At 48.0% G+C, this 26300-nt stretch overlaps 4 protein-coding genes and 1 long non-coding RNA gene across 7 annotated transcripts in view; 2 read left to right on the plus strand and 3 right to left on the minus strand.

Moving 5' to 3' along the window:
• LOC309383827 overlaps positions 1-9653 on the plus strand; it is a 35520-nt gene extending 25867 nt beyond the window's left edge. Inside the window, exons 2-3 of the long non-coding RNA XR_014173929.1 lie at positions 8166-8679; positions 9358-9653. This is a non-coding gene — a long non-coding RNA (uncharacterized lncRNA). The remainder of the gene's footprint in view (positions 1-8165; positions 8680-9357) is intronic.
• The window catches only part of LOC309383778 (major histocompatibility complex class I-related gene protein-like), a 140309-nt gene extending 118426 nt beyond the window's left edge, over positions 1-21883 (plus strand). Inside the window, exons 5-8 of one of the 3 annotated variants that reach the window (XM_081936653.1) lie at positions 18526-18597; positions 19053-19204; positions 19662-19820; positions 21322-21492. In XM_081936653.1, coding sequence (XP_081792779.1) covers positions 18526-18597; positions 19053-19204; positions 19662-19820; positions 21322-21360 — 422 coding nt within the window. In that variant the 3' untranslated portion in view covers positions 21361-21492. Of the gene's footprint in view, positions 1-18525; positions 18598-19052; positions 19205-19661; positions 19888-21321 lie in introns of all 3 variants that reach the window. The other 2 variants (XM_081936652.1, XM_081936654.1) reach the window with 2 other exon arrangements.
• The window catches only part of LOC309383765 (uncharacterized protein), a 141646-nt gene that overhangs the window by 19557 nt on the left and 95789 nt on the right, over positions 1-26300 (minus strand). The window lies entirely within an intron of this gene.
• LOC309383808 (major histocompatibility complex class I-related gene protein-like) lies at positions 778-10124 on the minus strand. Its single transcript, XM_081936742.1, has 4 exons — positions 9921-10124; positions 4536-4781; positions 2262-2537; positions 778-1689 (listed from the first exon to the last, which is right to left on the minus strand). Exons 1-4 carry the CDS (start codon positions 9991-9993, stop codon positions 1337-1339), a joined length of 948 nt encoding a protein of 315 aa, XP_081792868.1. The 5' UTR covers positions 9994-10124; the 3' UTR covers positions 778-1336.
• LOC309384600 (major histocompatibility complex class I-related gene protein-like) lies at positions 23114-24888 on the minus strand (the record flags this gene model as incomplete). The annotated part of the gene is made up of 4 exons (XM_081938300.1): positions 23114-23515; positions 23764-24038; positions 24172-24520; positions 24816-24888. 4 exons carry the CDS (start codon positions 24886-24888, stop codon positions 23172-23174), a joined length of 1041 nt encoding a protein of 346 aa, XP_081794426.1. The 3' UTR covers positions 23114-23171.

Here is a 26300-nt window from a genome sequence, read left to right on the forward strand (position 1 = left end):
GATTATTCCATTTACTGTGAATTTTAACTTGTCAAAAGCTTTGTGTCTAAAAATATTTCCGTTGCCTTCCGTTGCAGCTCTAATGGGTTTATAAAAATTTATAACAAAAAACACCTGACTGAGCATGTTATATTATGTGTTTAATATATTATTGTTAAAATTATATGCTTTTGTGTGAGTGTTTGTCTGTTTTGGCAGGTCACTGCGTGGTGTGGCTCTCTGACTCTCACAGTTTAAAATTTTGGCTCTTTTTGTCGAACTTGTTCGCCACCCCTGTTATATAGGTTGAAAAATAGTTTGTAAATTAAATAAATAGAATTTGTATAAGGGTATTATTAAATATGTATTAAAAGGTGATTAACAGTGAAAAGCTAGGATTAAGTAATTTGAGATTAGACAAAGAAAGAACACATTTCAATGAAAACAAGAGTATTAATATCAGAAACATAAGGATTGAAGGGTTGGGAAAATATTAAATATGTAAAAATGTGATTAACAATGAATATACACTAAATGTTTGAAAGATCATGACTGATGTTAGAAGTGCATATTTAAATATTGAATAATGAAAAAAGTAAAGATCATATCTTTGAATATTAGAATTTATTATTTATTAATTTGTTTTTAAGGGGTTTCTAATATTTTCTTATTGTGTATACGGGTTTTTTAGCAATTCTGTCTGTGCACCGCCCCGAGTCCCTTTGGAGAGAGGGGGCGGTCTATAAATTCAATAAATAAATAATAAATAGAATATTAGAATGATAGGAGAAGGGGGGGAAGACTAAGATAGAGGTAGAGATAAGTAATAAATAGTATAAAAAGATGTTAAGATGATACAACATATGACAGAAACATGAGAAGGTTTAGAAATGAAAGATGATAGCAGAAGTTCTGTATTAGTAAAACGAAAAATGAAAAGTAATTATTAAGAATAATACTGTTACGTTTATTTGTATTGAACTGTATGACACCCAGGAATCAAACCATTAATGCAATAAGATGTATAAAAATAACAAATTAAAAAACGTTATTAATTTAAAAAAAAACCAGTCTCCCCTGCTGAAAGGGACATTGAACGACCTGGTGCAACTTATCCCATCAGGTAATTCTGCCAGAAAACAAAACCGTGTTTCATATTTCTCATATCTTCTATCTCCATATCATATTCTCATACCTTTATTTTTAAGTCTCCATTTCCAACTCCACTCTCAATAATCACTTCTTTACCACCACTGGACACAGCCCTAAATTTCCTCCTTTCCTTCGGAAAATTTTAGATGACATAGCAGAAAACAAGCCAACATTGATGAATAACCTACACATTTTATTTATTTATTTAATAAATATAGATGCCACCCATCTCACCAACATGTGATGTGTCATAACCACTTTGTCTCTCTCCTCTTTCCTCCTTCAAAGCCAAGACCAGGGGCTCCTGCAAGCCCTCGTGCTCCAGGTGACACTGAAAACGTTCCCTCTCCTTGGGGTCGATCTCAATGCTGAGCTGGACATAATAGGTCCCATCTGAGTTGGGGGCCACGTTTCTATGGAGGGTCTCATACTGGCAGACCTCTCCATCCCTGGTCCAGGTGGTCCAGATCTCCTTGGGGTAGAAGCCAAAGGCCTGGCAGGTGAGGACCTCCAGGCTGTCATCCACCACCTTAGAAGTCACTTTCCCCACTGGGGCCTCTGCAGAAACAGCAACAACAAAGTTCTCAGCATTTTCTGGTCTTTGTGTCAAGACAATTTAGTAGATAGCTAAGACCTCATTTGGTCATCTTCTCCCACTGCTCCCTCTCCTCTCCTGAATCTCTGGGACCCTCAAAAGATGGGGGCACTGAACTCTTTAGCTTTCCTTTTGAAAGGGACACATACCAAAATAATTGCACTGCTTGGGGGCTGATTTAGTTTGGATATCCCACATTGAATTTGTTCAAATTGTTCCAGATGGAAATTAAGAGGAAAATCATCTTTTGGTTCAGCTGGATGTGAGAATTAGACTTTCTTTTGCTCTGCAAAATTTTCTCATGGAAATGCCAATGGATCAGCCTCTATCTCTTGCTTAATTAGTTTCATTCGTTTTTATCTTTGAAAAACTTATTTTAGGGGGCATTGTAGATGTTTCCCCAGTGCCATCCTTCTGTAGTTTGATTTGGTAAGTGCCCAAATCTCTTCCTGTCTGGCATGTGAAGGTGCAGAAAAATATTGGGGGAGCGAGGGTGGAGGGACCCCAGAAAAAAATTGCCCATTTGGTGACTCACCTGTCTGAAGAAGAGCCTCCTTCTGTTGGGAGAGGTATCTCTGCAGCCACTCAATGCAGGTCTCCTCCAGGTAGACTATATTCCTCTGGGACCTCCTTGTATCATCCTCCCACTTCTCCTTGACCTTCTGGGCCTGGGGCTGAGCTGCTACCCATCTCAGGGTCTCCTTGTCGAAGCTGATGAAGTCCATCCCATTGTAGCCATAGTGCAAAAACCCTCCTTTGCTCCCGTCTTCTCTGAGCTCACAGCCCAAACTCACCTGCCAGGTGTGAAGCCCTGAAAGATGGGATAGGAATAATCCAGAGTTCCTCTTGCCTGGACACCTCACCATTGATTCAAATGTTTATTTCCATCCCACCAGCTGAGCTTGAAGCTGCAATACTGTTGTGGCCCACCAGAGCTGGCAGCTGATTCAGAGAGTGAGGAGGTTGGGGAGGAACATGGGCCAGTCCTGGAGTCTGAGGAAGCCTCCGATGAGGGCTCTTTGTTGGAGGCAGAGATGGGGCCAGAGCCATATGCCAGTTATCAGCTACCTTCAGAATCAGATATCAGTGAGGCAGACAAATAGCTGGAGCCTGTTCCCAGTGTGCACATGCACAGAGTTGCCAGACAAGGGAACAGCTAAAGAACAGGGGTTGGCTTGGGAGTAAGGTTACAAGTGGATGATGAATGGCCCCTCCCAGAGCAAATAAAAGAGGAGCGAAAGGGGAGTGGAGTTTGCAGGAGACAATAAGTTTGCTTAATTGGTTCATGACTCTCTGAGACTCCTTGCCACGTTTTGCAGATATCGGCCTGGCAACTCTCCAAACCAGTGAAGGTCTGTGACTGTAAATCCTCCCTTGAAAGGCTTTGCTGGATGTGAATGAGCAGAATTCCCAGTCAATTAATCAAATTTGTCGGGACAAGGAATTTGCTCTTGGGAAGCCTGGGTCAGAACAAATACTTTAGCCACCAAATGAGAAAAGAGGACTAATTGGAGAAAACCTTGATGTTGGGAAAGATGGAAGGAGAAAGGAGAAGGGGACGGCAGAGGATGAGATGGCTAGACAGGGTCGTTGATGCAATGAAAGTGCTGAAAATGGATCTTTCCTCTCCTCTTTCTTACAGCAGGGTAGGGGGAATCGCTTTTGTGTGATCAGGGACTGAACTTAATCTTTTGGGCTAGGGCCAGATCATGAAGAACAAGAGACGGAGATCTTGGAGCAGGTGAAGGGTGCTTTCTTTTTTCTACACCGGGGTCTCAAACTTGATTTCATTGAGGGCTGCATGAGGGTTGTGTTTGATCTCAGAGGGTTGGGGGTGGTTGCAGTGGTGGGTTCCTAATCGGTTTACTACTAGTTCGCTGAGAGAGGGCGTTTGTGAAAACTGTTCTGCGCATGCGGAGAAAAGTGCCGGCTATGGGAGAAGAGACTGGGGAACCAGTTCGGGGGCATGGCAGGCCTGGATCGCTGCAGCACTCTGCCTGCTGAAAATGGGCTGCGGGAGGTTGTGTGCGGCTTGTTTCTGGCTGGCAGAGGTACTGTGGGCCGGTCCTTTGATATTTCCAGGTCGGCCCCCTGAGCCAGATCTAAGCACTCTGTGGGGCAGATCCAGATCGGGGGCCTTGAATTTGACACCCCTGCTTTACAGGAAAGGATATCTCACCATTATGCTCCTTGCAGCCATTGGTGTTCAAGCGATATTTTCCTTTCCATATCATGTCAACCATCCAAGGTTCAAGCCACCTACTTTCTATTTTTTGCCGGCTTTGAAGGTTTTCAATCATCTAGGTAGGTCATGGTTGTCCCAAAGCTGCTTTTTATCAAAACTTTTGGACTTTTGGAAAAAGCACCTTTGGGATTTCAGGGGCCACAAGGATTGTTGCCTCCACCATCTTCAACCTGTAGGAACCAAGGTTGAGTCCAGAGGTGGAGAGGGAGAGGAGGAGTCTAAGAAGCTCTCCAATTAACCTAATTGGAGAATGTGACAGGTGACACTTGGGGAGGGAATCATTTACTCTTTTGATTATACTGAAACCGCGGGGAACATTTAGAGTTGGTTTTGCTTTCACTCGTGCCGATATGCTGTAGCCAATAAAGAAGTTCTTTGAGGAAGGTTCAAGTCTCAGAATTATGATTTGGTTGAGTTTTAGTCAGAGCTTTGGCACAGGGTTTATCTCAACCCCCTAAGCTCTCACTTTCTTGCCTCTTTTCCCATTAACCAAAGTGACAAGAGGTGGGAAAGTGAGATTTGAGGGAGAATTTGGAACTTTAAGGCAGACCTGCCTTTGCTTACCTCCAGTCTGGGGGTGGAGTTCTGATAACCACTCCAGGTCAGCTCTGAACACCCTCTCAGGTACCACAAATGTCTTCGCCTCCTCCACCTCCATCCAGGGCACCAGAGGAACCATCTTCCTGGTGGGAATGTCATATTGAGCGATGGGCTCATCATCCAGGAGGACCATGGTGCTGAACTGGGGCAGCCTCTGATTGGACTCCGACACCTCCAGGTAGGAGTAGGACAGGAAGTGCCTGGAGGAGCCTGAAAAGAGAACAGCATAAAGGGTAATGTGAAGTTCAGGGTGAGAATGGAGACGAAGTCAGAGTGAATTCAGCAAACCTCTTTTTTATTAGTTCATAAGCCTGGCTGACAGTGCTGCATTCACAGGAAGCTGTCACCCAGCCAACCAATCAGATTGAAGTATTTTGCTGCTTCAATAGCAGACCTGACTTCAGCAGCCAGTTTCAACTATTCATCTCAATACATAACAGGTAATTTGGGGGGGGGGGTGTCTGCAGCTCCAGCTCCTCCCTTGATGCTGTCATGAAAAGCAGCCCTCAAACAGGAGACCAACCATCTGCTGTGCTTTGGAGGATTCCAGTCATGAGATTAACCCTGAAAGAAGTTTTCAAGCAACTCTTGGCTGGCCTTGGAAACAGCTGGGCACATCTGGTGAGGGGAACCTCTGGGTTCACACAGTTGCTGGTGGAGCTGACCCCCATCTGACCCTACATACTGAAAGCAAAATCTGGTTCTAGGGTCTGCCTCAGTTTACCTTCCCAATAAGCAACTGAGTCGGAAGATCATTTAAAAGCAGTTTATTAGGGTACCCTGATAAAGTGGGGTCTCTCTATGTAAAGGAAGTGAGAACCTCAAGCCCCATGTTTTTTATAGTTAACACCACAAAGAAAATGCAAGAGGAAAGTTGATTGGGCAGAATACGCATAGCCTCCCCTTTGAATAGGAAATCAGTCCCACACAGTCAAACATGTTACATATTTGCATCCCACAATACCACACATGTTCATTAAAATGAGGCCTGACATCAGAAGGGGCATATTTGGTAAGGAAAAAAGGTTGCTTAGAGTTCACGAAAGAGAGAAGCCAGATCCCAAGTTGCACTAACACACTTTTCTTCTTGAGAGCTAGTCTCCAACTTGTTTATCTGTTTAGGAATGTTAAAAGCTAATAAACTTTGAAAGCTGGAAGTGAAGTTTCTTCAGTCAAGGAAGCATTTCACAGAGTTCTCTTCTTTCCCAGGGAGGATTGGGTTAACCCAAACAAGGCCACTGGAGGTCTGTCGCCATATATGTACGTATATTGGAAGGGGAAGAATTGTGTTTTGCTGCTCTTACTGTCACAAGATAATTCTTAAGAAAGCATCTTGCTGTGTTGATTAGATTCACTCCTCGTGTTCCTCCAGCAGTGTTCCAGATTCCTCTTCTGCCTTCACTTTTGCTCCTCAGAGGATCAAGGAGCTTTCAGCTGTCTAAGGAGGCTGCTAAGGTGCGATTCAGTCCAAGGATATGACTATCTCCTCCAAACAACGACGAATACCTTAATTCATCGTTAATAGCCCCAAACTTCCTTTTGGAATCCCAATAGTTCAGTGAGTTCCTGGTACAGACTGGTCCAATAGCAGGAAGTGGCTATAGAAAATTTAATATAAACATGGAGTAATTTGCAAGAAATGATGTTGACATCTCCAGTTCCAGATAATGCTATGAATAAAAACTATGACCACTTCTGTAACTTGATCCCATAACAACTTCTATCAGAAGAAAAAAGTGAGAAATCAAATCAAATTAAATACATCAAATTAAAATACAAAGTAATTATGTTAGTTAACAAATAACAGAACACTGCATGTTCTTCGCCACTCAATACCCACTGCACAGCAGGACACAAGCTACTTGTACCGGTAGTTTCACAGCAGAGTAGAGAGTATGGAGACTTCAGAGTCCGGGAAGCTGCACCACACAGAGAAAGACAAACTCATCCTGAGTTAGATACAGATTAATAGAGTTGGAAGGGACCTTGTTGGTCATCTAGTCGAACCCCTGCCCAAGCAGAAGAGCCTACACCATTTCTGACAAATGCCAGTCCAGTCTCTTCTTGAAAGCCTCCAGTGACGAAGCTCCCACACCTTCCTAAGGCAACTTATGTTCCATGGGTTGATTGTCTTCACTGTCAGAAAGTTCCTCCTTATTTCCAGGTTTAATCTCTCCTTGTTCAGTTTCTATCTATTCTTCCTTGTCTGGCCTTCGGGCGCTTTGCAAAATGGCTTTTTCTTTCCTCAAGAGGGAGCTGATTGGAGGCTCAGCCTTTGGCAGACTGGAAGGAGGGGCGGGATAGGGAGTAGTAGTAGTAGTAGTCCTGGTCCTTGGGTTGTAAACATTCGCTGGTGACGTTCACTCCTTGTTTATAATTTTATTTAGAATTGATGATAAATCAAAACACCAAATGTTATATTGTCCCACAGAAGCCATAAATTATTCAAACCTTCCTTGTTTTGTGCGTGTGTCTCATATGTTGATAACAGGATTTTATTTTTTTTTAAAAAAGAGGAAACTAATGGCGGCTCTGAATCTGAACGTCCGCCTTTCGTTGTTTACTTCCTTGCTCAAATACAAATAGGAATTACAATGAGAATACAAAAAAGTTCTGGAACGAGGCTGAGCGAAGGACGAGGGGAGGGAGGCGTTTCCCGCTGGGAAAGGAACGAGACGGAGGGTGAATGTGCAGGAAGAGACCCAGGCAGGACGGGCGTCCCCCTCCTCTCCCTTTCAATCTCCTCCCACCTGGTCGCAAAGCCTTCCAGACAATGTTTAGTTTAGTTTAGTCTATTAGACTTCTAGACCGCCCCCTCTCCCCGAAGGGACTCCCCGAATGTTCCCTCTAATTTTTTTTCACTGTGAGCGGAAAAGTCTAGTGTTTGAGCAGCACATTTTCATGCCTGAGCACCTGAATTTTTTCATAGATGTCACCCAAGACAACAACGAAATCAGTGTTATTTGAAACTCAATTCTACCATGTAAATATCCATTAAGTAAAGAAATCTCCCTATACAGGTAGTCCTCAATCTACGGCCATAATTGAGCCCAAAGTTATATGCTTTATACTTCCCTCCTTACTATCCAATAGTCTGCAGTGATATTAGCAAGTTATGAATAAATTACCAATTGATGTAGATTAGCAACTGGGGCACATAAAGAAACAAACAAAGAGGGGAGAGGAGGGAGGGGGAGGAAGGAAGGAAGGGACAGAGAGAGACACACATTCAGAGAGAGACAGAGAGACAAAAAAGGAAAGAGGAGAAAGAGAAAAAGAAAGGGGAGAGGAGGGAGGGAGGATAAGAGGCAGAAAAAAGAGAGAGAGAGAATGAGAAAGAGGAAAGGAAAGGAAGAAGGAAGGAAGGAAGGAAGGAAGGAAGGAAGGAAGGAAAGAAAGAAAAAAGAAAGAAAAGAGGAGAGAAGAGAAGGAATAGAGGCCAAAAAAGTAAACAAGGAAAAGTAGGAAAAACTTTCACTGGAAAACACTATTTTTCCATCAGCGCAAAACTTTCCTAAACAAGGTTAATTTTCCGGATTTTGAGTTTCTGGTCTAGGCGGCGCAAGAAGCCTCTGTTTTCTTTTTCTTTTCCAGCAATAAAATCAAATAAAATCCGCGGAGCACCAGCTCGACTCCCCCTTCCTGCGGAAAAAACCTCGAGCCCCAATGCTCCGAACGCAGAGGCTGGATTCAGACAGGTGCCCACCCGGCGTGGGTTTCCACTTGCTTGCGTGGCGAGCGCCTCCCACACATCCGCATCTCGGAAGCGGAGCCAACAGCGGGGAGCCCAGCCATGGGGGCTTAGCCCACAAACCTCCACGGAAGCATCCTCCGCACGTCCCGCGGAGAGTTTGCTGTTGCCGCTGCTCCCCCCCCCCCCAGTAACTTTGATCCAGAAGGGAGGGAACGGCCTCCCTGTCAATCAGCCACGCGTCGGCGGAGGGGGCCCAATCATAACCCTAGGCGGCCACATTTCTGTTGGCCAAAGGCCCGCCCTCCTCTGGGTGTGTCCAGGCACTCTAATATCCCCGCCCAGCTGACAGAAGCCTCCTAGCCGCCTGCAGCTTAAAGTCCGTCCTGCTAAAGATCACTTGGAAACTGCTGCGCTGTGTTTTGTTGCCACCTGGATGGCCGCGCACCCGCCCAGGTTAGAGGGAACATTAGTATGGACTGGGGTTGGCGGGGCCAATGCGCGGGCGGTTGCAAACATTTCAAGCCCACAGGAATTCCAAAAACTTCCCCGTTTCCTGTCAGGGGAGAGTTGGGTCAAATCTTGCGCCTGCAGGAAACATTCAAAAGGCTCCAAAAAGACGCCCCATGACTGACGGTCGGGGCTCTGCTCAGCGAACTGAATTTGTGGTGGAAAATCCCACCTTTGTCGCCAATGCTTAGTTCGTAAGCCAAGATAACGCCAGACGCCAAGTTGCAGTCAAACCTTTATTAACAAGCTACGTAAAACTACGAACAAGCAACAGGGGCTGCCTGACAGCCATTTGTAGAGCCGCCACCAAGCCGTCGGCCAATCCGAGGGCTAAGCGCCTGTGGTGGAACCAATCAACGCAGCCCGAGCGAGTTCAACTCTGCCCAGGTCGTAAGCCCGAGGACTTAACACTCCCCGTTCACTTTCATTTCTTTGCTCGGATACAAAAAGGAATGGGTTGCAAATTAAAATACAGAAATGTCTTGAACGAGGGTGAGCGACGGACGAGGGATGAGGGACGTTTGCCGCTGGGAAAGGAACTTGCCAGGGAGGGTGAATGTGGAGAAAGAGACCCAAGCAGGGCAGGCGTCCCCGCTTCTCTCGCTTTCAGTTTCCTCCCACCAGGTCACAAAGCCGTTCAGAAATTCACCGCAGCGGCTCCCCGGCACGAAGGACCCCAGCCCAGCCCACAGGAGCCAGAGGGGCGCCCCCTGCAGCTCCACCGCCCTCCGACCACGCGCCCCTTCGCGCCTGCGACCGAAGACCCCGCTTCGCGTCCAGAGACTGAAAGCGTGTGTCCTCAGCTTGGAGCACAGCTGTCAGCTCCAGGGGTTCCTAAAGGGTTGAAGTTGGTGGCTGAAGAATTGCTGGGCAGCAAAGAGGAGGAGGAAAGAAAGGAGAGAGAAAGAGGGGAGAAGAGAGAAGAGGAGGAAGGGAATGAGAGTAGAGGAGGACGGCAGAAAGAGGAGAGTAGACGGTAGGAAAGGAGAGAGAAGGAAGGGGGAAGGAGAGAAAAGAAGGGGAAGAAAGGAGGAGGGGAGAAGAGAGAGGAGAAGGAAAGGAGAGAAGAGACCCAGGCAGGACAGGCGTCCCCCTCCTCTCCCTTTCAATTTCCTCCCACCAAGTCGCAAAGCCTTCCAGAAACTCACCGCAGCGGCTGCCCGGCACGAAGGACCCCAGCCCAGCCCACAGGAGCAAGAAGAGCGCCCGCTGCAGCTCCATCGCCCTCCGACCACGCGCCCTTTGGCGCCTGTGACCGAAGAGCCCAGAGATTGAAAGCAAGCCACCTCCGTTCGGAACTCAGCTGTCATTTTCCGCCCCTCCCAAAATCCCCGCCAGAAGACAAAAAAGCGCGGAAGAGGAAGTCCACAAACGGCAGCGATCGTCTTAAGAGCCCGAACACTAAACCAGCTTTAGCCTGGTTGCGCCTATTGTGTGACAGCAGCCAAAGCGAAGCCCTCCTAATTCTTCTCCCAAGACTAGGAGGGAAGCTCCTACCCTCACTTGGTCCACAACAGGCATCGATCCTCATAAGAGCATCAACAGCCAGGAGGGATCCCTTCCCCCTCCCCACCCCGGGGCTTCTTTTTGGTAGAGCATCCCAGCAGAGACACCTGCGCCATAAAAGGACGCTCAGTAAGCTGTTGTCACAGTGAAGGATAATATTCGGGGGGAGGGTAGAGAGGTGCAATCCAGCCCCCCCCCATAATTCTGCCTTCACCCCCTTCCCCTTCCAGGCTCCCCCCAGGCGCTCCCGGTGCTATTTCTACCTGAAGCGGTCGGAGGCCAGCCAGGGGCAGCCCCAGTTCCTCTCCATTAAAGCGCTGAACTTGGTGGCTGAAGAATTGCTGGACAGCAAAAAGGAGGAGAGAGGAGGAGAGAGGAGAAGGAGGGGAGATGAAAGAGGAGGAAGGAAAGGAGAGAGGAGGAGGGGATGAAAGGAGGAGGATGAGGGGAGACAAGGGGGAGGAACGGAAGGAGAGAGGAGGAGGAGGAGAAAGGAGGAGGAGGAGACCGAGGCTGGTCATCTGCTCTCCCCAGGGAAGGGGGCCAATTGGGGAAGGGGCTTCGACTCTTTTCTGCATTGAAATCTGCCCCCTCCCACTGTCAGCTCCACTCAGACTTTGAGACCTCCTCCTGGTTGAAATCCTGGCCAGGGATCCTTTTGCCCGGATTTGGCTGCTACACCACATCCCCCCCCTTTTTTTTAGGGAGAGCACCAGTTCCATGCTCCACACTCTTGTGATTCCCCTCAGGTTAGATTACTGTGGTGGGCTCTCCCTTGGGCTCCCCTGGAAGACTGTGCAGAAATTTCACCTGTACAGGAAAAAGCATCTCACACGTGGGCTGGCATGAGAGGGTGCAGCAACATGGCTTCCTGCATTGGGGAGGGAGGAGGTTGCATGGCCTCCAGTAGGGTCCTGAGTGTGATTCCTGGTGCCGCTTGGAAAGTAGAAAGAGAGCCTGGCCAAGAGGGTCCACAGGGCCCCCCCTCCAATGGGCTCCAGCTGGTTTTTCAGTCCTACTAATGAGTCCAGGAGGGGAAGGGCCCAGAAATGGTGGTTTTCCTCAACCCTCTGACCAAGCCCCTCCCTCAAAGATCTGGTAGGCCCCTCCAGCCACCTTCCAAGCTGTTGTTCAAACAAACAATTGCTATTCTCAGAATCTCCAGAAATAAACACCCGCAGTTTCTCTACATCTGTTGCGACTTTCATGGCTGTTCAGGAGTCTCACTTGGTAGTTTCACCCTCTGCCGTTGCTTAACAGCCCCCCCCCCCAAGCGCTGCTGGGAGAAGGCGGCTGAAGACACCGAGTGCTTGAAGCAAAGGACACAAGGACATTTTCCACTCGCTCTCCAGCATTGGAAGAATCTTTCTCCTCCTGCTCCAATCTTGGTATAAGTTGTGTCTTCGGGCAGCCATCCTATAACCCTATTGAGAGAGGCCCAGTCCCTCCTGGTTATGGAGGAGCCCTCAGGACATCTATTGGGCCACTGAGAATGACTGAGTCTCCCTGGTTAAAAAAGTCGCTCAGACACGCTCTGACCTTGACTGGGACTGAATAGCAGAGGCCGGGGTGCCTGTGGCATTGTCTGTTGGAAGGGTCTAGACCAGTGGTTCTCAGCCTGTGGGTCAGGACCCCTTTTGGGGTCAAATGACCCTTTCATAGGGGTCGCCTAAGACCATCGGAAAACACATATTTTCGATGGTCTTAGGAACCAGTTTTATGGTTGGGGGTCACCACAACGTGAGGAACTGTATTAAAGGGTTGGGAAGGTTGAGAACCACTGGTCTTAGACGCATGTGAGCTGGGGCCTCTTGAGGAAGTGGATAGGGCCCTCAGTGCTGTCACCTTAATCACCTGTTTATTGGATCCCGACCTCTCCTGGGTTGTAAAAAGAGCCTTGGAGGTGAACCTGTGAATGGGTCCATGTCAAAGGGTTGGCCTCTCTGGCAGAGGGGAGGATGCCCCCAGTCTTCAAAGAGACAGTGGCACACGCAAACACACACACACACACACACACCTCGGACTAAACAGTTTTCAATAACTTATCAACCAATGTCTAACTTTTCCCTCGTGGGGAAGGAAGTTGAGCAGGTGGTTGGTTGGCAATTGGTGAGAATCTGAGAGGGACGGAATGATCTTCCGAAGGAAAGCTGTCCCACTGGTTAATTGTCCTCCCTATTGGAAAATAGGCTGACACCCTCCTCTTTATGGCAGCCCTCAAATATTTGTTCTGACCGAGGCTTCCCAAGAGCATGAAGCAAACTCCTTGATCTGACAAAAATCCCTTTTATTGATTTACTCTGAATTCTGCTCGTTCACATCCAGCAAAGTCTTTCAAGGGAGGATTTACAGTCACAGACTTTATCTGGCTTGGAGAGCTGCCAGGCCGATATCTGCAAAACTTGGTAAGGAGTCTCTGAGAGTCACTAACCAATTAAGTAAACTAATTGTCTCCTGCAAACTCCACTCCCCTTTCGCTCCTCTTTTATTTCCTCTGGGAGGGGCCATTCACCTTCCACCTGTGGCCTTACTCCCAAGTCGACCCCTGTTCTTTAGCTGTTCCCTGAATCTGGCAACTCTGCGCATGCGCACACTGGGAACAGGCTCCAGCTGCTCATCTGCCTCACTGATGTCTGACTCTGAAGGCAGCTGATAACTGTCAGACGGCCCTGGCCCCCTCTCTGCCTCCGACACAGAGCCCTCATCAGAGCCTTCCCCAGACTCCAGGACTGGCCCATGTTCCTCCCCAACCTCTTCACTGTCAGAATCTGCTGCCAGCTCTGCTGGCTGCTGGTGGGCCATAACAATACTGGAATATTTCTATCATGTCACCCCTAGTCCTTTTTTCTAGACTAGCCAAATCTAGTTCCTGCAACTGTTCTTCATATATTTTAGTCTCCAGACCTTTAATCATTCTAGTTGATCTTCTTTGCACTTTTTCCAAAGACTCAACATATTTTGTGTAATGTGGGGACCAAAACTGGATGCGGTATTCCAGATGTGATCTTACTAAGGCCTTTATAAAGCTGTACAAATACTTCACGTCAGAATGTGATGCTAGTTTGCTTCCTTGTGGTGTATCCTTTTATGCCTGACCCCCAATTACAAATCCCCTTGCCAACCACGGGGAGTGTCACCAGGATGGGAGGATTGACCTGTCATTTCCTTGTTTAGAGGGGAAAAGGGGTAACCCAGCCCCTCCCCCACCCTCTGGCCCTTCCCAGGGGATTCTGCTTTCTGATGAGTAGCGGGTAGCCCCCACCCAGAGGTTTGAGCTCTTGAAGGTCCCTCTGGGATGGACAGCTGGAAGACTAAAAATATAATAAAATAAAGCTGCAAAGTCTTCTACAAATAGCACCCCCCTTTCCCCCACCAACTGCCACGTCCCTTCCCACTTCTGCTGTCCCAACTCCCTTCCCCTTGCATAGATACATTATAGTCCAGTCCCAGGGTAATGCAAGACTCGAACTTGGCCAAGTTTTGGCTACCAAAAATAGTCTTTCGCTCTCTATTTCTCTATTTTCTCAGAGATGCAAATGGGAACGCATAAGCCCACCAGCGTCCCTACCGTCCCTGTCCCACTGCCCCACTTATTCGTATCTAGTTTCTGTATTCATAATCATGGGATTACACTTATATCTGTTACCTTATACATGCTTGATAAAAGAAATAAAAGAAAATAAATGAATGGATTGATTACAAATGAAAACACCAAAGGAGGGTCAGGCGAAGCGTCCCGAGGGAAGGCAGACTTTCCCTTCATGGAAAGGAGCTTAAGAGGGGAGGGGGAGGGAACCCAGCCCAGGACTCCCCTTCTGCTTCCTCCCCTCCAGGACGCGTCCCTCTCCCGGCACTCACGGCAGCAGCTCCTGGGCACGAAGGAGCCCAGCACGGCTCCCATGAACAAGAAGGGCGCACGTGGCAGCATCATCGCCCTCCAGCCACGTTTCAAGCATCCGCAAAAAAGGATCTGTCACATCAAGCCCCGCCCCTTCTGCCTCCGTTTCATCCTGTGATTTCTACTTCACATGAATATGGGGCAAATGTTTGAGGATGGATTGGTGCAGAGGCCAAATAAATGGTATCTTGTTTTTGATAATTGTAAATTGACAGCTCTCTTTAATGATGGAAGCAGAATCCTCATCTCTTTGGATTTTTTTTCAGAGCCCTTTTGATGTTGCTAGCCTAAGTCAGCTAATGTTAGGGCTTTCTGCTAGCTTTTTTTTTAAATGCAGGATAACTGAGGAAGTGCTAATGAATCAGTACTAAGTGACTTGCACAGCAGATAGCTGCGAAAAAAAACAGAACTTTTTTGTGTTTTTCTATAATGTCATGTTTTTCCTGTAGCTTTTGGAAGTGAACTAATCGGGTTAGTCTGCTCACTACAAAGTGATTATTCTTTCTTCTGATTTCCTGAAGTAAAGCTCAAGAAAAGGTCTTCATATTGCTCAGATAAGACACTCACTTCTGAAAGCCGTTCTGCAATCTATCACCCTGCTTGATTTTTTTTTCTTAAAGATAAATGCAACTAGACAGAGATGCTACTGTTGGTGTTAATTTCACTATGTAATTAACTAATTCACTAATTTCACTTTTTCCTTTCCTTTCTCTTTTCCTTTCCTTTTTCCTTTCTTCTCTTTTCCTTTCTTTTTCTTCTTTCCCATTTCCTTTCCTTTCCCTCCCCCTCCCTTCCCTTCCCTCCTTCCTGGGGGTCTGAGGGAGAGGGAGGGGGCCCTTTACTTCCTTGCCCCCCTCTGCAACATCTGCTCTGATGGCAATTATGGCTAAAAAATATCAGGTGCTCAGGCATGAAAATGTGCCGCTCAAACACTATACCTTTCCGCACACACTGAAAAAAAATTAGAGGGAACATTGGTGCGTGTCCCTTTTCCTTTGCTTGTTGTTGGTTGCAAAGTTGTGTCCGACCCATCGCGACCCCCTGGACATCGTTCCTCCAGGCCTTCCTGTCCTCTACCATCCTCTGGAGCCCATTTAAGGTCAGGCCTTCTGCTTCAGTGACTCCATCCAGCCACCTCATTCTCTGTCGTCCCCTTCTTCTTTTGCCCTCAGTCTTTCCCAGCATTAGGCTCTTCCCCTGTGAGTCCTTTGCTACAGGCAGCAAAAAATATTGTGCTCGTAAAAGATTAATTGAGGCATTCGGGTTTTTTTTTTCTTGTGGTCCCAATGATATTTTCCTTTTATTTATAAAGTTAAAACCCCAAAAGGGAACAAAACAAAATGTGCATTAAAAGAAAAGAGCAGACATCACAAGGATTGCCTCCCCCCCCTTTAATACTGATAAACATATTTCAACAAGAATAGCTTCAACAAGAATGTGAAAGTAGATAATTAAATGAACACTGTTAATTTTGAATGTGATATAAACAATGTTGGGAATGTAAAATGTTAATCATTGGGAGAAGGGGAATTCGTGAGATATTTTCTGAGAAGAAAAAATAGGGTAAATCACTGGAAAAACTGTAAAAAAAGTGAAAAACAGGGCATACAGTGATGTTAACTGCACGTAAAAACATTGAATAAGAATGGTAAAGAATTATGTAAAGAGAATAATACTGTGGAGGTTGGAATAGCAAAGTTCTGGTCAACAATGGTTAATGTGTAAAGATGAATTAATAGTAATGAGATGAAGAACAAGAGAAAAGGGTGTTTAGTAATGAGAGTGATCTGGACCACATTTGTCCATAAAGTATGTATGCTGGAAAAAAATTGCAATAAAACTTGTCTTTTAAAAAAAGAATGGCTTCCCCCCCCCCCAAAAAAAAAACCACTCCACAATGTATGGACGTGCAATTCTATTTACCCAACCAATCTGACCTGCCAACTCTCGCCTCTGTGTGTGTGTGTGTGTGTGTGCATTTGTTCAGACGAGTCTCTTTTCAAGAGGCGGGTAGGTGGGGGGGGGGGTAGAAGAGATCCCACCCCACTTTCTCCGGCCGGCCGCGGTCAAAGCCTGAAGGCCCGAGAGGGACCCGGACTCCCCGCAGGCTCTCTGGCCGCCATCGCTCGCTGCCTACGGGCTCCTCCGTTTCTACTTGGCGACTCCCCGAAACTCCGACGCCCAGCCCGGCGATTCTCTCCCTCCCCCCCATCCCCCGCTCCTTGCCCGGGGCTGCGCTTTCGCGTTCTTCAGCTCCGTCTCCTCGCAGATGCTTCCTCTGCAGGGAAAGTCCCGAGATCCCGTTTGTGCCCCGGGAGTATAGCCGCCCCCCCGTTTCTTTCCTAGGCGGTACGAAACGCCTCTGCCTTCCCGGCAAATGAGCGTCTCTATAACTAAATTAGGTCACCGGTTTTTCCCCCCTGTGAGAGCATTGTTCTGGAAAGTTTATTTTTGAAAGGGAAAGCCCCACCCCCCAAAAAAAACCCTCCACAGGTTGCAGGGCAGCACAGTGCCAGTCCTGCAGGACGCCCCTTCTGGCCCACAGAGAACCCTCTCTCCATGGAACCGGTCCCTGGTGCCCAAAAGGTTGGGCGCTACTCCTTTAGATGGCAGAGGGGATGGCCTTGAAGGGCAGAAGGAAGAGCCATAACCAAGGCACTGATCAGATAATCTGGGCCAAGAAACCAGGTTAAGGGAAAATGTCAACCTCGTCCTTAGGTCCCCTGAAGACAAATGGAGCAATGGCGGGTTCCTAGCAGTTTAGACCGGTTCGGCTGAATCGGTAGTGGTTTGGTGGCCTGGGTTGCTGGCATAGTTGTTAAATGAATCACTTCACTGTATGCGTACTTGCTGAACACACTGAGAAAATAATAGACGCTTTGGAAGCGTTGAGAGATGGGCCGGAAGAAACCTCTGAAACCAGGGGTGATGCAGGAAGTCTTTTGGTTTGCATAATGACATATGTTTTTTTCTCTTTCTTGCATTTTTGGAACCCAGTACTAACCGAAGTAAATGATACTCAGATCTACCTGCAACAAGAAGGACTTGCGCTTGATCAATGCGTGCAAAAGTTAAAAGCATTGGCTTTATTTTGTCATGAAAAACGTGATAGTCTAGTGCAGTGGCGTAGCGTGGGTTGTCAGCACCCGGGGCAAGGCAAGTAATTTGCGCCCCCTAACCCGTGGATTTTAGCACTTGTCCTGGAAGAAGGAAACAGGTGAGAGGTTGGATGATGAAGACATGGAAAAGTGTCATCTCTACTGTTCAGATAGAGCTTGGATACATAGTCCTGCATTGAGCAATGGGAGAGATGAGATGAGATGGAAATAGAAGATACGAGGCTACGAAGCTGAAACAGTTTTCCTTTCTGGTAGAATTATCTGGTCTTAACAAGTTATCCCATGTTATTCAATGACCTTTTCAGCTGGTCCTTTGTCTACCCAACAAAATGGACTGGCATAAGAAACCAGTGCAGTGATTCATTTAACAACTATGCCAAGAAAGGTCATAAGATGTAGGAAAGTTCACTGAACAGCTACCTCGGCCACAGAAATGTTGTGCTCAACTTTATAAATGGAGGACTACCTGAATGACAAAGCGAAAGTTAGAGGATCTTGAAATCTGAATACGCTTCCCCCTCCCTTCATTTCAGGGGTGGGTTCCAGCAGCCACTACTGCTTGTTTGCTCATGTGCAATAAAAATGATTCTGCACATGCTCAGAAGCACAAAACAAGATGGCGGCCCCCATGGCTCTGCCAGAGAACCGGTATGGGGGGCCTAGCAGGCCTGGGTCACTGCCGGTTCCAGCAACCCAGGCCACCAAACCACTACCGATTCAGCCGAACCGGTCCAAACCACTTGGAACCCACCACTGCTCCATTTGTCTTCAGGGGACCTCAGGACGAGTTTGACATTTTCCCTTAACCTGGTTTCTTGGCCCAGTTAATCTGATCAGTGCCTTGGTTATGGCTCTTCCTTCTGCCCTTCAAGGCCATCCCCTCTGCCATCTAAAGGAGTAGCGCCCAACCTTTTGGGCACCAGGGACCGGTTCCATGGAGAGAGGGTTTTCTGTGGGCCAGAAGGGGCGTCCTTTCGTGTGCTGCCTGAAACCCGTGGGTGGGACTTCAGTTGTTCGATTGGACTGGTTTCTGGCATGTGGCAGCCCAGTGCCAGTCCATGGACCAGGGCTTGGGGACCCCTGATCTACAGCCTGGAGGGGAGGGGCTTCCTTCAGGCGGGGGCCCTTCCTGGAGGCTAAAGCAGGTTGAGAAATGCTTCCATTGCTCAGCATCTCCACCTCAGGGAACTCTGGATCTGTCTAATCAGAACCATCTTTCTCCTCCTTTAGCTACAACATGGTGGATTCTTGTGGGAATTGTGGCTGCCGTGATCCTGGGAAATGGGATTCTCTTCCTGATATGTAAGTGAAACAAACACATCCACTCAACCCCCTGGATCTTTCATTCCAAAATGTTCACACCTAGAACAGACAAAAGAGGGGAGTTGCAGTGCTGAAAGGGACAAGCAGGGGCAGAGAGGAGCATTGGGCAATAGTCACCAGGCACATTCCTTAATATCTCCCTGTGGTCAGCACATCTTGTCAATCAGCAATTGTGATGCCCTAGAGGAGGTCTAAGATGAACCTGGGCTGTCTTCAAGTGAGAATTTTACTTTTCACTTCCTCGTTGTCCAGCACATCCTCTCAACCGACAATTCTGCCCTTCAGCCATCACAAACACAATGGGATAACACATTCTCCTTTCTCAAGATGGCTGGGTGAAAACAAAGTCAATTGTAGCATAAATCCTTCTCCAGCTCAGGTAAAGGTTCCTCCCTGAATAATAAACTAGCTTCTCTTTTTTTGCCATCTATCAGGCCGGTGTTGGAGAGGCAGGAAAAATGTCTCCCAGCAAGTGAAATCTCGCTCTCATCTTATTCCTTCTGAAATGGCTGCTTTCCCCCCTCTTCGTGGTGCAGAAGATCAGAGTCAACCACAGACAATCCTCCAACCCAAAGTGACCGTAGAGGTGAGTCTGATCATTGCTGGAATCTAAATGACAAAACTCTTGGCTGGGAATATACCTGAAACTCAAGACAGTGAAGGTTGTTGGGGTGGGGGATTTAAGTCTCCCCAAGGCAGCCATGGAGGAATTGTGGGCTTCCTGAGTTCCTCTGGGGCTCAGCCGTACCTGCTGAGGGGGAACCTCTGACCAGCTGCTCTCCAAGGAAGATCCAGCCCAGCTCAGAGGGAGGAGAAGGAGACAGGGAAGGAACAGGAGCAGGATTGGGCACCTGGGGAAATTTGGGGTGGGTGGGTTTCTGTCCAGGAAGAATTGGAGGGGAGGGGGAGAAGGGAATGGGGCTTGGAAAAGCATTGGGGGAGACTGTTAAGGTTGTGCTGATGTGGAGAGTTGAGGGGAGAAGAGAAAACACACATCACATATATGATCTATAGTGTCTTCCTCCATTTTTCTCTCTTTGCAGCCCAAGACATCCTGTGGAGCATGTGAACTCCGGAGTGTCCTCAGAGCCACTCTACCAACATTGTCCAGGCAAGAAGGGAGGCAGCAGAGCCTCAGAAGGTGGAACTCATGGGCTGGAGATCTGCAGGCTCTGGCTGAAGCAGAAGCAACAGAGTCTGCAGTGAGAATGATCAAAGAGCCCGTGGAGAACCTAGGATCCCTCTTCCAGGGCTCTGGAGACTCAGAAGGTGCAGTCTTTGTACTTTCACTGTTTAAAAACCTGTGGCCCATCAACATTTAGGTGGCCAGGTTCCCTTCTCCTTCTTGGCCTCTGTCAGAAAATTTAACGAAGGTACCAATTAGGCTATCACCAGATTAAAAATCGAATACAATTCATAACAATAGGGAGACGCTTGATGCTGTTGGAACATTTAGCAAAAGTTAACGTATAAAAACCATGTTAGAACAGAAGAAGTAGACACATCATTTGAGGGAAAAGAGAATGGAGGACAAAGAAGCAAAGAGCTAAAAAGGAGACAAAGACTCTCCTAAGGAAGTGTGACTGTTGCCTGTCCTGTCAGTATAACCAAGTATTTGGGGGTGGTCCTGCATGGGACCTCCCCTCTCTGCTTATTTGCTGTGCTTGGGCTCTTTTTCTAAAGAAATACCTCATTCTTGTATTGAGTCAAGATTTTCACTGCTGTCAGCATATATCTAATTACAAAAAACCTCTTTTTATGACCCTGTAATCCTTTAATTATTCGGGGTAGAGTCAGGGTGACCAGATGTAGCTGAGCATTTCCTGGCCAGATGCCCTTCCTGATGCCACAGGGAGTTCACAGCAATTTGTGCACTCTGAGAGAGAAACATCTGCCGCTAGCTAGGATTGAACTTTCAACCTTTCGAGTGGGAGGTGACAGGCCACCATAGCACACATATATCTCATTAAATTATGATATTTCTTGTGGAGTTTTCCTGAGATTATACCTAAAAAGAACACTTGTGGTTTCATTTCAAATTTAACTTTTCTACTTTTGATTTATAATAATTTTAATATTTTTTTACAAAACATATAAATAGAGTGGACAGCTACTTGTCTGAAATGGTATAGGGTCTCTTGCTTGAGCAAGGGGTTGGAATAGAAGACCTCCAAGATCCCTTCCAGCTCCATTCTGAATTGAATTGAGAAGAGTAATGAGCCGAGTGCAGTTAAAAGAATTTCAGCATTTTTTTCCCATTAGAACCAATTAATCCAGTAATCTACTGGGAGGAAGAGAGGCATTCTCAGGTTCCTGGGCTTTCATGAAAAGGACAAAAGCCAACCTTGTGCTGTGGGCACACATGTTCCATGCCTGTCACATGGGCATCCGATCTCACAACAAGTGTACAAACAGAATGGAGCTTGCTTTCACCATTTCCTTGCTTCCCCCTCCAACTTTTTGAGACTTTGCTTTGGCTGAATTTGTCTTCCTCTCTTTGTAATGGGTTTCCTATGAACGGGCGAGGGGACTGGTCTTTGCATTGACAACTGCTGAATTTTCAGCTGACTGTTTACAGAACTGTCTGTAAATTCTCAAATACAAAAGTGGGGGGAGAAATCAGAAAGGAGGTCCAAGACAGGGACATGGAGCTGATCTTCCTGCGAGAGTCACACTTCTTCTCTGTGCCCATTTTCTCCACAGGGTTTCACAGTTGGTGGAGCGGGATCAGCTGTGAGCTGAGTGAAGATGGACACAAGCCAGAGGGTTACCAGAATGTCTATGATGTGGAGGACTTCATTAGCTTGGATTGGAAGTCCTGCACTTGGACCAGAGATGAGGTCCAAACTCCGGTGACCAAGAAGAAATGGGAAGCTGAACCTACGCTGAGACAACAAGTGTTAGCTCCTCAGAGGGAACCTCTGTTGGCCTTGGAGGAAATTGGGGAAGGGCAGAGTCAGTCCAGGCAAGGCTTTTCGGAATTAGCAAGGTCTGCAGGCAGGGAGGAACAGAGACAGGATGAACATGAGAGACAGAGGTCAGATGAGAAGCAAGAACCACCCCCCTCCTGATCCGAGGGCTTGGAGAGTGCAGAGAAGGTGTGATTAGTGTAGACTAAGTAGTCTACTTATGAGGAGAGTGCCCTGCCCATCCTCACCAGGCACACTTGGGGAATGAGAGGTAAGGAGGTTATGGGCAGGGTGTCAGTATGTAAGAATTTATGAACTGGAATAGTCATAACTACAAGTTATGGAAGCTTTGGAAGAACCACATCAGAAGCACCAGCAGGAGGACAGGGATGGTCAACACCGGAACTAGCCGTTTCCTGGCTAAAGGAGGAGAAACGCCTTTGTAATTAGATTGGAGGTTGGTATGTAGGGCTTCCTGCACAGGTGCTTCAAAGGTCTCTTCAAAGGGGCTGCTGAGTAGAGGAAGTGTCTCTCTGGGGCCACTGTACTTGGACTTTATTTAGGGGACATCCCTGTCTTCCCATCTCCCTCCTTTCTTTCAGAGAAAGGGGTGATTTTGTTGGATAAAAGTTCCTGAGTGACACCCCCAGAACTATTCCTGATGCATAACAAGTAAAAAAGAAAAACATTGTTCAGCTTCATTTCCCACAAAGACAATCCATTTGCTCTCAAATCCTCACAGTCAAGATTAAACCGCTTTGCTTCTTTCAAAGTTTAATGCCATTGAAGTGGGGGAGGGGAGGGATGGGGAAATGGAATGCAGAGACCGTGAGAGCCTGGAAACCATCAAGGACACGACTGCAGGTGCCGGTGAGAGAGATGGACTGTTTCCATATCAAACAGGCGTCTCATAACTGGACAATGTGATGACCCAGGGGTGGGGAGTTGGGGCAGCTATTATTTTAACTGAGCAAACAATTGTTTGGGAAAACCAGAGCTAGTTTTGTTTCTTCAGTACCAATATGGTGTATCCAATAAAGTTTTACTTTGGGGGATTCAAAGCTCCCGAGAGCGTTTTTTTGATTTGGGTTCACTAGTTGTCGCTCACTTTCCCCTTCCCTGGTCAAAACCCACTTTCTACTCCCCTCCTTCGAACCCTGCAAAGACCAAATGAAGGATGTTGTGAGTCCTACATCTCAAAAGATAGGACAGGGCAGCTGAGCTCTCTTCTTTCCAACTTTCCACCATGGTGAAAACTCCCCTTGTGTCTGCTCCAGCCTCTCAAGATCTCACCATCTTTCTCATTCCAGGCCAATTTTGTTCTCCTGTTCAGGCCATCTTAATGCCTCTACTCTAAACTAAGTCCTCTGAGATCAATGAAGATTCCTCCTGGAAATCATAAAATGGACCCTCTGGTGCTTCCTTTCCCTTTTTCTCAGGTTCCTCCTGCTCTTTATGGGAGGGAGCCTGTGGGGAGAGGGAAGGTCCAGCCTGCATCTCTCAGAGAAGCTCTGCCATTAGCATCATCTCAGAAACCAGCAGAAGGACACGGGGATGGCTCCTTTTCTGCATCACAAGATCTGAGATGGTCCAGGAGATTCTCTCCCCACCCCCATTCTTTCCAATAGGGGTGCTAATTCCACTCTACCTACCTGGATGTTGCAGTTTCTCATCAGGCTTCTCCTTCCAGGCTAAGACCAGGGGATCCTGTAAGCCATCAGGCACCACACGGCACCAGTAGTGGTCCCTCTCCTTGGGGTCGATCTCAATGCTGACCCAGAGATAATAGGTCCCGTCTGAGTTGGGGGCCACATTCCTAGGGAGGGTCTCATACTTGCAGACCTCTCCATCCCTCATCCAGGTGGCCTGGATCTCCTTGGGGTAGAAGCCAAAGGCCTGGCAGATGAGGACCTCCACATTGTCACTAACGGGCTTATGGGTCACCTTCTCCACTGGGGGCTCGGCAAAAATGCCACCAACACAACAGTCTGGATCTCTTCAGTCACCCAGGATCACGTTGCTTTCAAAGAAGGAAGGTTGCCCTGTGGCCACCTGTCCCACTTGCTTTTCTTCTCTCCTGAACCTCTAGTAGGTTTCCAGGTTGAGGCATGTTGCAGCCCCCTAAGAGGCCACGTGCAGCCTCCAGACATAAGGATGGCTTTTCCCCTAGAGAATTCTCCCTCCCCACCTGCAATTCAGAAGACCCAGCCTAGGTTTTCTTCTCCAATTGACTCACCTGTCCTCTGTAGAGACTCCTTCTTGTAGGAGAGGTATCTCTGCAGCCACACAATGCAGGTCTCCTCCAGGTAGACTTTAGTTTCCTGGGACCACCTTGGATGATCCTCCCACTTCTCCTTGACCTTCTGGGCCTGGGCCTGAGCTGTCACCCACCTGAGGGTCTCCTTGTCGAAGCTGATGAAGTCCCTCCCATCGTAACCATAGTGGAAATACCCTCCTTTGCTCCCATCTTCCCTGAGCTCACAGCCCAAACTCACCTGCCAGGTGTGAAGCCTTGAAAAAGATACTGAGAGGGTTGGAAGGGGGCAGGATTTCCCCCCCAGGGACCCACTTCTAATTCCCCATTTGCACCCGGAGATTCAGTCTCCTGATAGAGAAGAAAAAAGATTGTCTCTGGGTTGCCCACCCCACAATCTCTGGGAACTTGTTTCTTTGCTTGATAGTTGAGATGACAGGGAGGCAAGAATTGGGAGTGAATTCACGGCTGAACGGAGAATCTGCCTGCTCACTTTTATTCTGGGGGTGGAGGTTTTGCACACTCTCCAGGTCAGCCCCGAACACCCACTCAGGGCCCAGAAAGATCTCCACCGCCACCCCTTCCATCCAAGGCACCAGAGTCTCCATCTTCCCGAGGAGGTTGTCATAGCGAGCAATGGGATGGTGATCCAGGTGGACCATGATGAGGAACTGAAGCAGCCCCTGACTAGTTTCGGACACTTGCAGGTAGGAATAACACAGGGAGTGCTCAGAGGAGACTGCGAAGGCAAGAGAATTGGGGGGACTGAACCTCCACTCTCCCCCTTATGTTATTGTCCCCCGGTAGCAACGAAGCAGATCTGCATGGTGCTGTTTATCTGTCTCGATAGGTATATGAACGGAAATAAAATAAATAGACGAAGCAAAATTAAATCAAACACCAGATTTAGAACACCAAACTTTCTGAAGCGAAGCTCCGCGAAGCACGAGGGAAGCAAGAGGGAGGGAGGGAACAGGAAGGGATCCCTTTTCTCTCCCTCCTCCCCCAGGTCGCAGATCCCACCAGAAACTCACCGCTGCAGCCTCCAGGCACCAAGGATCCCAACGCCGCGCCTAGGACCAAGAGGGGCGCCCGGGGAAGCGGCATCGCCGTTCAAAAACGGGCGCCTTGGCACCTGAGAACGGAGACCTCTGCGCTCCTCCAATGGCAGCGCCGCTCTCCGCCCACGCCCTCGCCCCGCCCCTTCTGAGCTTCGCTGAAGTCCTTGCTCGAGTCAAAGTCGCCGAGGGAAGATTCAAATCAGCGCTGCCCTTTTGCTGCCTTCCGGAGCCCTGGAAGAAGCGGCGTCGGCGGAGGGGGAGTCCTATCCAGACGCCGCGCACAACACGCAGCGACCCCCTTCAAATTCTCTCAGCCAAGTTCAGCACTCAAACGACCTGGACATCCCGGTTGTGTGAACGCAGCCTCCGCGACTCCCCCCTCCCCGCCACAAGTGGCTGTTTCTTCTTGCGAAGCCCCTCCGAGAGACCCCCGCCCCTCCCACAGAGGCCGCTGGGGACCTTTCGGCAGGATCTGGCTATGCTTTCCTGGTGCTGTTTTCCTTCTCGGTTTCTCTGAGGACTCCGGAGACGCCACCCGTCCTTCTAGGACGGAGAAACAGGGATTTTTCATTTGGTCTTTAAACATGTCCCTGTTGCTCTGCGATATAATTGCTATTTGGCTCTGTTGTAATCTTTTCTTCTCCTCCTGATCTGGTCTTTTCCCTCCTCTGTTCTTTCCTTTCTCTTTTCCTATGCTGTCCCCTCTCGGTTGAGTTCTTTTATTGCTAGTCTAAAGTAAGAGTCCCCAAACTACGGCCCGCCCAAGCCATTAGTCCAGCCCGCACAGGACCACGAGGCTATTCCTCGCCACCCACCCTTCGGCCAAGCGCGGGTGAGTCCCGCAGGTGTAGAGGCGGGTGTGTGTGTGTGTGTGAAAATGGGGTGCACAGACGCCCCAGGAGGCACAAAAAATGGGTGAAAGTGGCAGGTTTTGGCCAAAAAATGGGCCGTTTTTGCCCATTTGTTGCCAGTAGAATGCTTCTGTAGGTGGGGGAGGTGAAAACTAGGCTGTACAGATGCCCCAGGAGACAAAAAAAATGGGCCCATTTCACCTCCCCCACCTCCAGAAGATAGGTAGAGAAAGAGAGAGCTAGTGAGAGGGAGGGAGGGAGAAGTGAGACAGAAAGAGATAGACAGATAGAGAGAGAGAGACACAGAGAGAGACAGAAAGAGAAAGAGGGACAGAAAGAGAGAGAGAAGAGAGAGACTGAGAAAGAGAGACAGAGACAGAGAAAGACAGAGAGAGAAAAAAGAGAGACAGAAAGAGAGAGTGAGACACAGAGAGACAGAAAGAGACAGAGAGAGAGAGAGGAGACAAAGAAGAGAAACAGAAAGAGAGGGACAAAAAGAGACAGAGAGAGTGAGAGGGAGACAGAGAGAAAGACAGAAATAGGAGAGACAGAAAGAGAAAGGCAGAGAGAGAGGGAGAGAGAGGGGGAGAAAGAGAGAGAGACGTTG

This window comes from Natrix helvetica (assembly GCF_964273705.1).
Source record: "Natrix helvetica genome assembly, chromosome: 1".
Taxonomy (NCBI): domain Eukaryota; kingdom Metazoa; phylum Chordata; class Lepidosauria; order Squamata; family Natricidae; genus Natrix; species Natrix helvetica.

What these genes read in the sequence shown, in the direction of transcription:
- LOC309383808 (XM_081936742.1), bottom strand. Translation starts at nt 9,993, where the DNA reads ATGGAGCTGCAGCGGGCGCTCTTCTTGCTCCTGTGGGCTGGGCTGGGG. An exon ending in CGTGCCGGGCAGCCGCTGCG is followed by an intron (nt 4,782 to 9,920) that starts GTGAGTTTCTGG and finishes TTCTCTTTTCAG; the next exon opens with GCTCCTCCAGGCACTTCCTG. An exon ending in ACTCCACCCCCAGACTGGAG is followed by an intron (nt 2,538 to 4,535) that starts GTAAGCAAAGGC and finishes CCCATCTTTCAG; the next exon opens with GGCTTCACACCTGGCAGGTG.